Source organism: Poecilia formosa, unplaced genomic scaffold (assembly GCF_000485575.1).
Source record: "Poecilia formosa unplaced genomic scaffold, Poecilia_formosa-5.1.2 Scaffold21, whole genome shotgun sequence".
NCBI classification, from domain to species: domain Eukaryota; kingdom Metazoa; phylum Chordata; class Actinopteri; order Cyprinodontiformes; family Poeciliidae; genus Poecilia; species Poecilia formosa.
Window position 1 is genome coordinate 2,861,712 of NW_006799960.1, and position 15,050 is coordinate 2,876,761.

Here is a 15,050-nt window from a genome sequence, read left to right on the forward strand (position 1 = left end):
AGGAGTTAGAATTTTGCCTTAATTGACTTATAAAATCTTACGTGACAAATATCTAACCATATTTCATTTAAAAAAATAAAACTTTATCGATCAGTCATCAGAAAACACCGCTGTGGAACATTCCGGAATGTGACGTTTGAGTGTAGCTCTTCCGCTAAGGTCCACGTGAAAACACTTCATATTTCTCAACATTTCTACATCTATTCAAGTGTAAGAGATGATTTGAATAGACAAACGTGAGTATTGTGAATGCCCAGTTGTTGTATCGTAACCTCGGCTAGATCTCGGTTTTGAGGGTAGCTGTTGACCTAGCGTGTTAGCATCGATTAATCAAGCCAACTCCTTAGAGGACATCAACAGATGCCTGAAATGTTCATTCTCTCCATGTAGGTTGCTGATAAATTAGCATTAAGTAGTTGAGTCCGTCTGTAAATCAGTGGTATTTAAATATTTAAACATTATTAAACTTATAATTGCATGCAGTGCAGTTGGTCGACAACAAAGACGTATGTAACAGCAGGCTACAGATTATTTGAGGGCCATAGGCAAAACATGATTTGGGGCCCCACGTACAAAACAACCATGCACAGTTAATCATAAGGACAAATTAACACAACAGTCATGTTTTTGGACTGTGAGAGGTAACTGAAAAACCCTGAGAAATCTCCTCACATAAGTGAGAATATTATGAAAACCTATTGGAGAAAATAAATCCAGGCTGGGATTCACACCCAGCACTTTATGGCTGCAAGGCAACAGTGCTAACTTCAGCATTGTGTATCCCTCAAATTGTTCAGTTCGTATTTATTACTGTTACGGCTGCAATTAATTATTTTCGATTTTGATTTCTAACTCATCAGACATTCAGTCAATCAGATAATGCGTATAAATAATCTGGATTTGTAATAGTAAGGAAACTTTTGTCCTGTGATGACAAAAGTAGTGATGGGGAGTATTTTCATTTTTAATGTAAGTCAGTTCTTAAATGTTGTGGGTACCATCTGTGTAATCAGGATTTTGAATGTAATTTTAAAAAATTCCAGGTTGCAGGTATCGGAAGGCCTACACACTGAATGTAAAGACATATTTGGATGTGTTTTCAACCATGAATGGTCGCCCTTCTATATGCATCTTCAAATGTATTTAAAAAAAAAAAAAAAGAAAAACTTGAAAACTCTACTTGTACTCCTGCAAGAGAGGATTAACCAAGCAAGATGACAAAACAAGATTTGTGCATGCTAAAATAGCTTAAAAATAACATTGGTCTTAACCGCTTTTGTTTGCTGATACATATTGTTTTCCTTAGCTTTATATAGAATGTTTGTTTTTTTTTATTGTTCTGAGCTCCAAGCTTTCTTTTCCCACACTGTATTTTAATGTCTTTCAGAATGAGCATGTTTTCTGCCTGTGCCAAGTTGTGTCTGCGATGCAGAGGTCTTCTTTCGCCAAAGAACAGCACTCATCTGCACTATGTTCACGTTCAACATAGTGTGACTGTGGGCAAATCAACCAGAATCAGTAACAGGTTTTTATCCAGAGGAAATCACACAGCAGCTCAGCCGAGACTGAACTGGAAACGTCAAACATCCTGCTATTATGATTATACGGCAAAATATCTGACAACTGAGGTGAAGGAAAGCAAACATACAGATGAGGGGCCCGGAACAGACATCCCTGAATACAAGCCTGCTCTGGTGCCAACAGTGGATGCTTTGCCACTACCCCAAAGTCAGATTTCTGTTGGTATGTATCTACTGTCACTAAGCAGAATTTGTAGTTGACTTGGACACAAAATATTCATCCTAGAAGAACTGAATTGCCTCTGACTCGTTTTGTTTTCTTCATGAAGAAGGCTTGGATGCTGATGAGAAACTTTCAGCGTTGGAGGAAATCAGTGACGAGGAAGCTGTTGGCATTTCTATTCCTCCTTCCATTCCTCCAGCCTCAGTCTCTCTCCAAGACTATGTTGACCAGTCGGAGACACTTACAAAGCTGGTGCAGCTTGGTAAACTCGCCATGAAGATTTTTTTACCCCCCTTTAATACAGAGATAGAAGTAGGCAAATAGCATTTTATTAACTCTTTCAGTCTCCTCTCATTGTAGGGGTCAGCTTGTGGAAGCTGGAGCGAAGGCCCAACGTTGGCTCCATGCTGCTCAGACTTGACTTCAACAGAGATGTAGCACCTTGCCTATTGTTTCTGAAAGAGATTGGAGTGGAGGACTCGCGCTTGGGCTACATCATCTCGCACAACCCATTCATCCTCTCCGAGAACTTGGAAAACTTGCAGGCCAGGTAACATGAAAATATAGAGTGTGATGCAAAATTATTCATATTCTTTTTTTTTTTTTTCTTTTTTACATTTTTTCACGATACAGTCACAAACTTTAATGTATTTTGTGTGCATAGTTGTGAGGTTGAAGGAAAATATCGTTTTCAATTTTCTTAAATCTGAAAAGTTGCAGAGTTAACAGTTGTAACTGCTGTCCAGCTGTTCAATAGCTGTTTTTTTCAGATAAAATTGATGCTCCATGAGATCTTCAAGAATTGGCATGTTATTTTGTAACTCAACCCCCATTGAAAACATAATTCACAGGTAGTCAGTATTTTCCAGTTTGGTTACTTCTGGTTGCAGTGGGTTTTCTTGAGGGTTATCAGAGAAATGTGGGCTCTGATAAAGACACATATCACACCTTTTTGATTCTATTTCGCAAAAGATCTGAAAGCTTTTTTGTTTGTTTTTTTCACGTTGCTCTATCACAAAGTCCCAATAAAATGCATTAATGTTGGTTGCTGTAACGTCGCATAATATGGAGAATGGAGAAATGAATATAAATATTAGACACAATGTTGACATTTCCTCCTCGAAATTATTTGTGTTGATGATGTTTTCTCTTTTGTATCAAGAGTGAACTACCTGACGTCGAGGAAGTTCAGTTCAGAAACGGTTGCATCTATGGTCTCCAGAGCACCGTATCTTCTTAGCTTCAGCGTGAAGAGGCTGGACAACAGGCTGGGCTTTTTTCAGCAGCAACTCAAACTCAATGCTTCCAACGTAGGTTGTCGGGAAATCACAAGAGATCCCATGAAAATATTTTTGAAATGAGCAGGGATTTTTAGTTTTCTTTTATTGATGAGCGGTAAACACTAATAATTTCCACATGTGTCTGCAGACGCGGAACGTTGTTGCTCGTCTCCCCAGATTACTGTGTGGCAGCTTGGAGCCTGTTAAAGAAAACTTAAAGGTATCGAGTCAAAGCTTGATATTGGGAAAATCATAGTTTAAGTTTGTTTAGATGATGAACAAAATCCTTTTTTTTTTGTAAATGTTTTCTGCAGGTGTGCGAAATAGAGTTTGGCTTTAAGCAAAATGAGATCCAGCACATTGTTATTGCCATCCCTAAGGTTTTGACAGCCAGTAAAAAGAAACTAACCCAGATATTTGACTTTGTTCACAACACCATGAAAGTTCCCCATCACCTGATCACAAAGTTTCCACAGGTAGGTGACAATGGCCATTTGTTCTGTCTCTCTTACTAAATTTTGCTTCATTTTTGTCCAAATCTATAATTTTATAACTCTGTTTTTTATTGTCTTCCAGGTTCTCAACTCAAAGTTCTTGCGTCTCAGAGAGCGCCACTTGTTTCTGGAGTATCTTGGGAAAGCTCAGTATGACCCAGACCTGCCCAGCTACATCTCACTGGACCGCTTGGCGTCCCTGCCGGATGAGATCTTTTGCACGGAGCTTGCAATGGCCACATTGGAAGATTTTTATTTGTTCCAAAAGACTCTTTGATTCTTCATGATGCAAAGATGAAAGTGATATAAAAACCACACTGGATACATGCAGTGGATTCACTTCCAAAAGATGTTTGCAAACAAACATGTTTACCAAAAATTATGCATGGCAACTTGTGTGTGAAAACTATTCTTTGCAAAGAGCATAACTGATATATGTTCAGTTTAATTGACTTTTTTTTTCTGTGGTTTGACTGTATAAATTTATGTACATAAAACAGAATTTGTTCTAAAATATTAAAATGTAACATTGATGTAGTTTAACTAGTTCTGTTTCTTTCTTGTTTAATTCAGTTTTATACATCATGATGTCATGGTTTACATGCATAAAACCATATATTAACTGTAAAACTTGTAATTTCTCAAAAACAGTAAAAGTAAACAATATTAATGCTGTCTGGCCTCTGAGTTCAGCATGGCATCAACATTGCAAATTGTTCTAAATGAGAAGGATTCTTTTCTCCTTCCGAATACGAGTGGTGTCATGAAAACCTGCTTTATGTTTAAATCCATTTTGGAAATTGTTTGGATACCCTAAAATCTAGTACTTTTATTGTGTACACATAATAATACATCCCAATTATAGATTTTTAAATCTATAATTGGAAGATTTTTATGTGTTCCAAAAGACTGGGAACAGAAGAGTGTTTTTTTTTTTTTTTTTTTAGATTTTTAAATCTATAATTGGAAGATTTTTATGTGTTCCAAAAGACTGGGAACAGAAGAGTCTTGTTTGGTTTTTTTTTTTGTTTTTTTTTTTAAAGAGTTTTCTGATGGATTTAATGAATGACTTCACCAAAATGCAAAAAATCCTTATCTTAAAAAAATGTTCTAAAAACTGGACAGTTTTATGTAGCTACTCTTGCTACTAAAAGGAAATTTTTCTCTTTCTTTGCTCCAATTTTGGAAGACCAAGTTGGAAACTTATGTGGGATCTACCAAATTAAATGTAGAGTTGCAACAATTAACATTTAAATTAAACTGTATGTGATTATTAAAAATAAATACTTTAGTTTGCCATATTAAAGTTTCAGATAAAATGTACATTTTATGTTTTATACATTTCAGGAATAAAAGGTAAAATTCCACTTGTTAACATCACTTGCTGATCAGATCAGCAAGAAGGAATTAATATTGAGAGATCCACTTTGTTTAAAAATATAACTGAAATACCCTTTATTGTCCTTCAGAGGGAAATAAAAAAGGAAATGAATAAAGAAAACTTAGCTGTATATCTTTTTTTTTTTTTGTTAGAATGGATTTTTAAAATTACCAGTCAAAAAACGTTTCCTTTACAATTCTTTGAAGATATGTCATTTTCTTGTCTTTATTAATAAAAACAAACAAACAAACAAAAAAATCATCCTCTGAGCCGCTTTTTACCCACAATACACTGCGGTCACTCGCTCTTAGTGGTAAACATGGCGTCCAGGGCACCAGGTAAGCGAACATCGCTTCTGATTTTTAAGACGTTTCTATACCTTTAAATATCTTGTCATGTTCATATTGAATGAATCGCAATACATTGTCAAACACGGCGTTGTAAAACTGTATATCCTCTGCTTCAAAATGACTTTATTGTGCCTCTAACATGCGTGTGTCCTTAATGTCCCCTTGCTAACTGATGCTAACAGGTCGGCTAGCGCTAGCTTAGCATTCACCGTTATGGATAATTATTTGAAAAATTTGTATGCAAGACATTTTTAGACATTTTTTGTACATGTTACTCAAGAAATTAGTGCAATGGGAGCTTGATGATCTTTATTTCTTGCGCACAACCTTTTATTATGTTAATACTTACAGCCGGCTAACCTACATTGTGCTGTGTCCTATTTCATTACACGGCTAATGTCATGTAATGAGGAAACTCTTGGTATTGTTTTGCTGTATAATTTAATTGTTCGATTCTCTAGCTTCTCTCTGTATTGTATTAACAAGAGACTTTCAGTAAAGACTTGACAAAGCAAGTCATTTTTAACAATAATAAACATGTAAATCAAGACATTATCTAACATGCTGTGTAGTGTATTCAAAACATTTTACTCATTTTTAGGGACGTTAACAATTGTTTTAGCTAACATATCATTATTTTACATAGCTTTTGAGATGAAAATATGTCTAGATGAGGGTGTTGCAGCTGCATGCTTACTTTTATATTTGCTTTTTCCCTTTGTTGTCTGATGTATTGAGAAGTTTGTACGCTTTTTTTCTCTCTAATATTCTCTGTGTTCTTCCTTCATGTTACAGCAGCGACGGGCAGGCTCATGCTTGGCGTCCGCAAATGGTATTACAATTTGTGTGGCTTCAACAAGCTTGGTAAGTCAATTAAAGTTTGTTATGAAGTAAATTTTCAAAACACCAAGAGAAGGTTGAAGTTTATGATGCCACCCTTGTAAAGCTTAAGCAAAAATGAACTGGGACTCTGTATCTTATTTTTGCTACAAGATAAGTGGCAGAGAGAGGAAAATAAAAGTATAACAATATGGTGATCTTCTTTTTGAAGTTTGCACAATGAAGCTGTAAACTTATCAATGAGCTTAAGTCTTCTCTTGAGTTGCATGCTTGATGTCCTTCAATTGCGCAGCAACTGATTTGTTGCTTTTTTTTTTGGAAGACATGCGGAGTGCCTTAATTTTTTTCAACAAAACCTATGTTTACCAAAAAGTTAGTGTTCAAAGTTCATCATTTTATGGCATTGCTTCAGAAACTGAGCACAGAATATCAGGAAGGCTTTCAGTTTGAGGGACAGATGGATTTTAATCCATTTTATTTATAATGAAAAGACACTCTGTGTAAAAGGTGATTACAGAGTGAATAAATGTAGATTCTCTTGTACAGTATTATTGCTTTCTGTTCAGGTCTGATTCAAGAGTTGCTGGTTCTGATTTTGTTTCCAAGACTGAAAGCCCCGAGCACCATAATTAATTTTCTTTTTCTGATTTTGAAATAAGAAATGGAGGATTAATCAAAACAAAGTCAACAAACTTAATTTTAGTTGAAGTTTGGAAACAAATGCCAACCTCTTGCTCTTATGGAAACACACACACAAATAGCAACAAGATGTGAATAAACATCAGCTGTTTCAAAACCTAACATATACAACTGTGCATTATTGAATTTCCAAGATCTGAACGTGTTTTTTTTTTTGTTTTATTTGTTTTTTTGTTGTTGCAGGTTTAATGCGTGATGACACAATATATGAGGACTCAGATGTGAAGGAGGCCCTGAGGAGGCTCCCAGAGAACGTTTATAATGACAGGACGTTCAGGATGAAGAGAGCCTTTGATCTCTCCATGAAGCAACAGATCCTCCCAAAAGATCAGTGGACAAAATACGAGGAGGTAAGTTCACAAGGGAACAAGACTCTTCATGTGTCATGTCTTGCACTTGCGAAGGAGCTACTGAAGTCATAAAATAAACTTTTCACGTTGACATTATTTTGTCAGCTGCTACAAGATTTGTTTGGGGTTTCATTTATTCTCATAACCTATTATGTTTTTCTCAGGATGTCAACTACCTGACACCATACCTGGAGGAGGTGATCCGTGAGAGGAAAGAAAGGGAGGAATGGATGAAGAAATAACACTTTCCTATTAGGCTGTTAAATCTTATATGGTTGGTGTATAATTGTTCCCTGGTGTACTATGTAAAGTTTTAAAATGAAATGTAACCTGTATGGATAAAAAAACAGAGCCCAATAAAAAAAATTACATTGTAAAGGACTGAAGTATCTTATTTGTTTTTTTTTTTTTTTTACAGTTTGACTTGACACTGTAAGACATTTCTGCACTCGGTAATGCATTGCAGTTCTTCTATCTCAAATACAATAATTTCTACTTTTTTTAGTGTTAGACCAACACAAAGTTGTGAAATTGTGAAGTGGATAAAAAGTGCTTTTCAAATGTTTTACAAGATATCTGAAGTTTCTTTCAGATAAATCTTCTAGAACACCTTATCTGCCGATCATAAAATCCCAGTACAACTTAATGAAACCTGCAGTTTTAACATGATATTCAATAATTAAAGAGAGTATGAATACTTCCAAAAGTACTTTAGTCATCAGATGCTACCATCACTAAATTTATCTGCATTTTTGTTTTCTTAAACGAGATCGTAACTTAGACAAAATGGAGACAAGGTTAATATTAATTTTAAAAATAAATATGCCTAAATTTAAAATGGCCTTAAAAACAAGGATTCATGTATATTCATTAAAAATTCACTTAATTTTAAAGATGTGCTTCATTTAGATTTGTTCAAAGCCTCTTGATAAAATCCTTCATGTCCATTTGCTGCTCACCAGGCGTTCTCATTTCCTCTCTGGGCCTGTGATCTCCTGGTGTCCACATCTGTTATTGTACCTATAAAATTTCCAATCACACTGTTGAAAGATTTTAGCATTGACAACCCGAGTTCATTGCTGGTTTCGTTAATGTCTGGATCGTAGGCGCCCATGAGGGGGGTGCACACCTCCACGTCTCCTCTTCCGGCTCGCTCCAGGATGCCCAAAAGCTGACCCCTGGTCTGCTGAAACAAATCTCTGTTGTAGTCCAACAAGACTGCATCTTCAAGAGGATAAGCGACATCCTCAGAGTAGCAATCTCGGGGTGCAGGCACCTCTATGTACCTGAGTTTAGGAAACCCTGTTGTCAGCGTGGAGAACAACCTCCTCAGCGTGACGGAGCTGAGAGGATTTCCCAGAAGCTTTAGCTCCTGTAGCCCCTGGCAGGGAGACAGAGCATTGGTGAAGGTGGTTAAGTGGTCGTCCTCGATGTTGCACTCCTCGAGGACGAGGGTCGTCAACGTTGCAGAGCAGCGACTCAGGAGTTTGTGGAATGCGGTGGAAAAAGAGCCGAAGATGTCGTGTCCGCTGAGGTCGAGGTGGACCAGGGATTCGCTGTGCAGGCTGTTGGCCAGGTAGGTCATATCCACGCGGTTCAGGCAGCAGTTAGCCAGCTCCAGACACTTCAGTGGTGTATTAAGAGGGCTGGGGAAAGTAAACACATAATTCAGGATTGGGAAAATAGAGTCCTAGCCTAACTGACATAGTTTTATATAGTTATTAGAGAACACTAAGTAGATTTGTTTGGATAAATCTAATTCATATCACTATAAAATATTATATAAGCATGACGTTTTGAGTTTGCAAAATATGTTCATTTATTTTGTATACAAGGTTCTTCACGGTTTGTCTCCACCACTGCTAACAGACTGTCCAAAGCAGTTAGTAGAGAGGGAAGAGTGTAAAATACAATTTAGGCAAAGTTATATCTCTTAATTCCAGTGTATTTACTGTTGAGGAGGCTTCTAAAGGCAAATATCAGCTACTTTGTTTTGGCCTTTTACATAGAACCCTGATATTAAAATAAAATAGATAATCCAGTAAGGTAAGAAAATGTCAAAACATCGAAGTGGTGTTAATACTTTTGCATGGCTCTGTCCCTGACTGACCTGGAGCTGTCTGTCCTCTCTGGCATCATATCAGCAATTTTAACAACAAAATACCGTCCATTGTTAAACAAGAACATTTAAAGCTGCCGAAGAATAGCAGAGCTATTGCAAGAAGTGCACATCTTATTTATATACATAAAGAAAAAACAAACCTCAGGTGACCTGGTAGTGGTGGGCGATATGGACTTAAAGTTTTATCACAGTATGTTGTGGTACTACTTTGATAACATAAGAAGACAATAAGAACTATTTATTTCTACTTTTTTAGGTAACTGTGCGCCTGTGGCTGCATCAAACAGTAATTGTAGCCCCACAAACACAAATACTGCTCTTGCAAGACATTCCTTTGTGTAACATGCATCTTTAGGAGACCAGCAGGATAAAGACGCATGATTTGTATCACTAAACTGCACATAACTGCATTTAGTCATATTTTCAAATTAACTGATATTTATTGGTACTCTCATTGAACAAACAGTGGAGAAAATTGTAAAAATAAAAATTCTGAGACTACAGTTTCGAGTATTTATAAACATCAATTGGAATTTATCGTGACCATAAATCAAAATTCTTATGACAAGAAATGTATCAATAAATGACAAACGATGCATTAAATGCCCGCCAGTTCAGATAGTTGATGTACTCACCACAGCAATCGGCGAAGATGTCCAGTTAGAGTCGAGAACCCAACATAAAGCTCAGTAAGGTTGCCAAGTTGTGCCAGCAGATGCCCAATGGTTGCTAGGAGGTCGTCATCATCGGCACCCAGCCTCCTAACATCCAGCGCCCCCGCTGGTAGCGCCAGAGACTGGAGCTTGGGAAACTCCACCCTGGACAGCAACACCTCCAGGTGCGTGGCCTCCAGGGGAACATTGTGGACCACCTCCAGCTTTGTTATGGACTCAGGCTTTGCCAGACGAAGGACGTAGAAGAGCTGCTTGAGAGCGAGGGAGTCGGCTCGAAAGCTAACAAAGCGAACCTTCAGGGGACAGTAGCGGAGAAGCAGGAAGGCCTGAGCCACCAGCTCATAGCTTCGGCCTGTCACGAATCCATTCAGGAGGACGTCAATTGATGTTTCAAATGCAGATGGGCTCACGTCGCTCGCCTGCATGGCCACCATGGTCTCATAGCACATTTGGGTCAGGAGCTGGGTCCGAGCCCATCGACCCATGGTGGACTTGCATGGACAGGCTTGGTGCTCAATGTCTTTGAGGGCGGTCAGGTCCACCACATGCAAACTCTTTGCATATGTTCTTGGAGGAGACAGCACATAGTCCTGTAAGGAAATATCATCACAAAGTTATAGAGGCATAAACATCCAAACCGATGTAGGGTTTACCTTTAGACCGGTCAGAACTGAGTGTAGGCAGGTTCGGCAGGTGCAGGAGGTGAGGTCCAGCTCGCAGTCAGAGGATCTCCCCAGGAGTCTCTGCATGTTGAGCTCTGGCAGAGGCCACGTCTGGACCAAAGCATGCAGCAGCTCAGCCTGCTCATGGAGGTAGCAGGCCTTGAAGAGAAGCGGATAGAGGTTGAAAGACACACAGCTTAGGTTCCCTAAAGCCGCTGAACCCGTCTGGATGAAGCCCTCAGCCGCAAGGAAGCGCAGGGACTTCATGTTCTCCAAGGTATCCGAGGCGGAAAGTAGAAGAAGAAGAAAGATTTTCCTGATTTTACTGAGTTTTTACTGTGGTGTTCATCCAGGATGGGCTTGCTGTGGTTCAGCAGCAGCTATGTGTGGGTTATTGGGGGTCTTGTGATAGGTAAGAGCGTTGGGGCTATTAATAGAAACAGCTGTCTCACGTCCTTCGTCAGGGTACACTGTCTGACTTTCAGTAGAGATAAGTGGAATCAACATTCGAATGCTGCTGGGAAAATTTCCACTAATAACTAAATTGTCAATTAAGCGTCTTTGTTTAGTGACTAAAAAAATATTTAACATAATCAGTACAATTTCACTTTAACCCAGTCAGAAACTTGAGTGTAACCTATATGATTCAAAGCTTGAGTTTTTATTGTCAACTGTTTGCAGTTAATATTATGTTCATAATTCAGTGTATTAAATCTTCGCTTTCTTTTAGCCTGTTTCAAGTTCACACTCCTTTTGTTCAAAGTGGAGTGTGAAATTACATCTTTATTTCTAACTCCATCTGTTAAATTTATCTCACCTTTCTGTTATATTCTTCCCTTTTACTTTTTGATTCTTTCGTGAAAAATAAGTGCACAATTTAAAATAATGTCACCAAAGAGGAAATATACATGATGAAGCAAGAAAACATCTCTGACCAAAATTTAACCCATAAACTATTTTAATTATTACATATTCATGACATGATGCAAAAGACTGCCTTGAAAAGAAATGTCATGTTGGAAGAAATAATTTTATGCAACGATATCAAAAGATATTTGCATTTTTTTTATTTATACAGCACTTTTTTGTGGTCTCATTAGAAAAACTTTTTTTTTTTTAATGAAAAAAACTCTCCTGATCATAGTAAGGGATTCCTAGGTCACATAATTTTTTTTTTTTTTTACTTAAATTGTGCAGTATTTTATCTGCACTGTATTATTAATAGAGTAATGTTTCTGGAATTAAAATATGAGAATCCAGGAGGCATTTTTTGATTAAATGTAGAACATCCACTTGCTCCCTTTAATACAAAGAATCAGAAGCTCTACTCTTCAGAGAACAGGCCTCATCCCATCTGTACAGATACATTTTTTTTCCATCTTACTAGTTTGTTTTCTGTTCTATAAGAATAAAAAGACTGACACTTTCAAGAAGTTTTATTTTTATTGTCAAATACAAAAGTATTAATCCAATGTTTCAGCTGTGTAAACAGGTTCCTTAAAATGTAGTTACAAATGGTTTGTCTCAAAATCGGATTGCAACTTGCCTTTGAACTGAAATAAGTTTGTTTTCTCTATAATACACATATATACATTCAACTGCTTCAAAGAAACAGCACAAGTCCATATATGAGGAAATCCTATTAACTGGCGATGCTGGTAGACTCTTTAGCAGCCAGAACAGATGTAGGTCCTATGTGCGTCCAGATGAAGCCTTTTTCGGGACACAGAGGGATGGTGGGAAACGGAGAGCTGCGTGACTTGAAATATTCAGAGGGGGCGTGGCACACAAACTCCAAATAGTCCATCTTCCTTGGCAGATCCTCCTCTGGTCCTAATACAGAGAACTGAGCTTAAAACCCTGTCAAACTAATCAGAGCAAAATGTGTGAACAGATCGCTTACCAATAATGTACGTCCCTGGATCAAAGTGGTCGCTTGGACTGGCCTGAGTGGGGATGAGCCATGTCAGAGCCGCACTCTTCTCACAGTACTGGTCCTGCACAAATCCTCTGATCTGAGCGTAGTACGGCTTCCCATCGTCTTCATCTATGACCCTGATCACATCACCTATCTGGTAGTATACACCCTGTGAACACAAACAGGAGGTTCTGGGTTTTTACATGATCACTTTTAACACTGAAAACACTGATAAACACTGAAAAAAACAAACAAACAAAAAAAACAAAACAGTGACCACCCCATACTTTGTAGAATAAAGACTCTGATGTGATAATGGTTGACACCGATTCTGGCGCTTTAATTGGCTGTAAAGGAGCATAGTCAAGTGTCAAATACTTGATAGAGCAGTAAAAATATGGCAAATAAAATGAAATAAAATAAGCAGCGTACATTTTTGAGTTTGAAAATGTGTCTCCTTCCTTTGCCTTTTGTTGAGACCTTTTTCTCAGAGGCAGGAGCTTTGTACTTGGTGCTTCTCAGCCGCGCAGACCTCCTGTGGATTTCTTGCTTCGACTAGAAAAAAGAAAAAAAAAAAACACCAACAGATTTTAAATATGGAATCTTACTCTCAAAACAGTTGTACTAACCTGACATTGTTGAATTTATAAAACATTAAGGAATCATTCTTTCTTCCAATGACTCCTGAAATGACTATAACAGTGTATTATAATGGAACCTGTTGTGATTTTTGTTTTGGCTAAATGTAACTTATTTTTTGTTTCATATATGAATAGTACAAGCTGATACAACACCACCGTCATGTTGGGAGTGGTATTCTGTAACCATACATATTCACTTGCAAGCCATTATTCCCATAAAACTTCCCCAAACCCTTAATATTAGAATAAATAAATTACGTAAAATATGAGATTACAAGTTCTAGCCCATAATCCTAAATAATACGTTTCACATTTACTTTTGCTGAGTAACAAAGAATATATTGTTTGCTTATCTCAATAATCTTACTTCAGTGAAAATAAAACGGAAGCCAAAGCGATCTCTGCTTTTCATATGCTTAACTGCCGCCAGGGGGTGATATTGAGCGGTTTTGTTGATGCACCACACAAGTCCAAAAATATACATCTACCTTCAGCTCTCTGGTTTCAAAAAGACATGAGAAAATAAGCTACAAATACATCAATGTTCCCTAATTATTTAGGCCACGCTCAAAGCATCTCTTCGGTGTGACTGACCTGTTTTCCGCCGCCGTTGCTGGGCTGTGTGCTGGTGGAGACGGAGGGTCCAGAAGCTCCACCGCCGCTGTTGGTCTTTCCCGTGCAGTTATTGCACAGTATTTCACCCTGGTTTCCTTTCTTCCACATTGAGGAAGAGTTCGTCTTACAGACGGAGCAGCACGGTTTCAAACCCAGAGGCATTTTTGCCGCTCACCAAACGACGTCAACTAACGCAGAAATGAACACAACAGTGTCCAACAAAAAAATGAGATGGAGCTCCTCGATTTGCTGCCCGACAACAGTTTACTATCAAAACCCTCACCTGTGTAGCTGCCGCAAATTACAGCGACATTTATTAATTCAAATAAAAGACGTATAGCATCTTAAAATCACCAACGAACAAACCAATTCGGTCTGTTTATGTGTGTCGCTATTATCCTTAGCAGCGGTCCTGCTCTTTTTCTGCGCTTCTTCCTCTGACGTTAAACATGAAGTTGGGTACAGCGCCACTAACAGGACTGAGACCATACATCAGTCTTAGTTTAACACAAAAATTACAAAAAAATAAAATAAAAGTGGTATTTTTTTAGTGAGCATGAATAACCCAACCATCTCTTTCTCTAAAAATTATTTATTGGACACAATAAAAAAAATTATTACACAGCAAACAGTAACCTGAGTCCAAACACAGTCTTGTGGGTAAAATAGTTATTGTAGTTCTCGCACAATAAAGCAGGGATGGTCCAATATTTTTTGAGGGCTTAATCAGAAATTGATTTGGCCCCCTCTTCCTGATAAGAACATCCCTTCTACTAACAACATTTTAATAATAATAATAATAATAATAATAATAATAATAATAATAATAATACATTTTATCTGCATAGTGTTTTTCTAAGTACTCAAAAATGCTTTACAACACAGGTTTGTTGGGAGTCTGGGAGGGGGGGCCATCATGTTTAACTTGTTGACTTTAAAATCAGTCATGGATTAATTGTTATTTGTTTAGACATATTTTTTAACAAACCTAGTTGAAGCACAGATGAAATCAAATATGAACTCATAACATCAGTATCTATAAAAAATGTATTCTATGCATTTTCAGAAACTAAATTTCCAAATTCCTTGAAACTTAACCTAAAAAAATACTTTGATGCTTTTCTCACTGTCAATAAACAAATGTAAAGTTTTTATATTTAAAATATTTATGGGAGGCCACTGATGTTTGTTTTGGGGCCAATGAGAAGCAACTTAATTTATTGTAGGTGATGTATACATTTATTGTTTTACAGAGAGTCTTACAACAGGTAAGACTCTTTC

The 15,050-nt window shown here is 37.5% G+C and overlaps 4 protein-coding genes across 6 annotated transcripts; 2 read left to right on the forward strand and 2 right to left on the reverse strand.

The window, feature by feature from the left end:
* The first annotated feature begins 86 nt into the window (after positions 1–86).
* Positions 87–4,060, forward strand: mterf3 (mitochondrial transcription termination factor 3). 3 transcript variants are annotated; one of them, XM_007547732.2, is made up of 8 exons: positions 87–236; positions 1,388–1,743; positions 1,850–2,005; positions 2,104–2,293; positions 2,906–3,053; positions 3,172–3,243; positions 3,338–3,499; positions 3,600–4,054. In XM_007547732.2, exons 2-8 carry the CDS (start codon positions 1,389–1,391, stop codon positions 3,792–3,794), a joined length of 1,278 nt encoding a protein of 425 aa, XP_007547794.1. In that variant the 5' UTR covers positions 87–236; position 1,388; the 3' UTR covers positions 3,795–4,054. The 3 variants fall into 3 exon arrangements, with proteins under 3 accessions (XP_007547794.1, XP_016524793.1, XP_016524792.1); XM_016669307.1 differs by lacking the exon at positions 87–236 and adding an exon at positions 273–386 and having other exon boundaries at positions 1,853–2,005; positions 3,600–4,060; XM_016669306.1 differs by lacking the exon at positions 87–236 and adding an exon at positions 275–386 and having other exon boundaries at positions 3,600–4,060.
* A 1,103-nt stretch (positions 4,061–5,163) lies between these two features.
* Positions 5,164–7,515, forward strand: uqcrb (ubiquinol-cytochrome c reductase binding protein). The gene is made up of 4 exons (XM_007547734.1): positions 5,164–5,236; positions 6,044–6,112; positions 6,971–7,137; positions 7,302–7,515. Exons 1-4 carry the CDS (start codon positions 5,218–5,220, stop codon positions 7,377–7,379), a joined length of 333 nt encoding a protein of 110 aa, XP_007547796.1. The 5' UTR covers positions 5,164–5,217; the 3' UTR covers positions 7,380–7,515.
* Positions 7,516–7,650: 135 nt separating this feature from the next.
* On the reverse strand, positions 7,651–11,047 carry lrrc14b (leucine rich repeat containing 14B). The gene is made up of 3 exons (XM_007547735.2): positions 10,587–11,047; positions 9,895–10,523; positions 7,651–8,783 (listed from the first exon to the last, which is right to left on the reverse strand). Exons 1-3 carry the CDS (start codon positions 10,860–10,862, stop codon positions 8,093–8,095), a joined length of 1,596 nt encoding a protein of 531 aa, XP_007547797.1. The 5' UTR covers positions 10,863–11,047; the 3' UTR covers positions 7,651–8,092.
* A 969-nt stretch (positions 11,048–12,016) lies between these two features.
* gatad1 (GATA zinc finger domain containing 1) lies at positions 12,017–14,243 on the reverse strand. The gene is made up of 6 exons (XM_007547738.2): positions 14,053–14,243; positions 13,749–13,957; positions 12,946–13,068; positions 12,801–12,860; positions 12,499–12,682; positions 12,017–12,428 (listed from the first exon to the last, which is right to left on the reverse strand). The coding sequence occupies exons 2-6, from the start codon at positions 13,929–13,931 to the stop codon at positions 12,238–12,240; spliced, it is 741 nt and encodes a 246-aa protein (XP_007547800.1). The 5' UTR covers positions 13,932–13,957; positions 14,053–14,243; the 3' UTR covers positions 12,017–12,237.
* Positions 14,244–15,050: the final 807 nt, after the last annotated feature.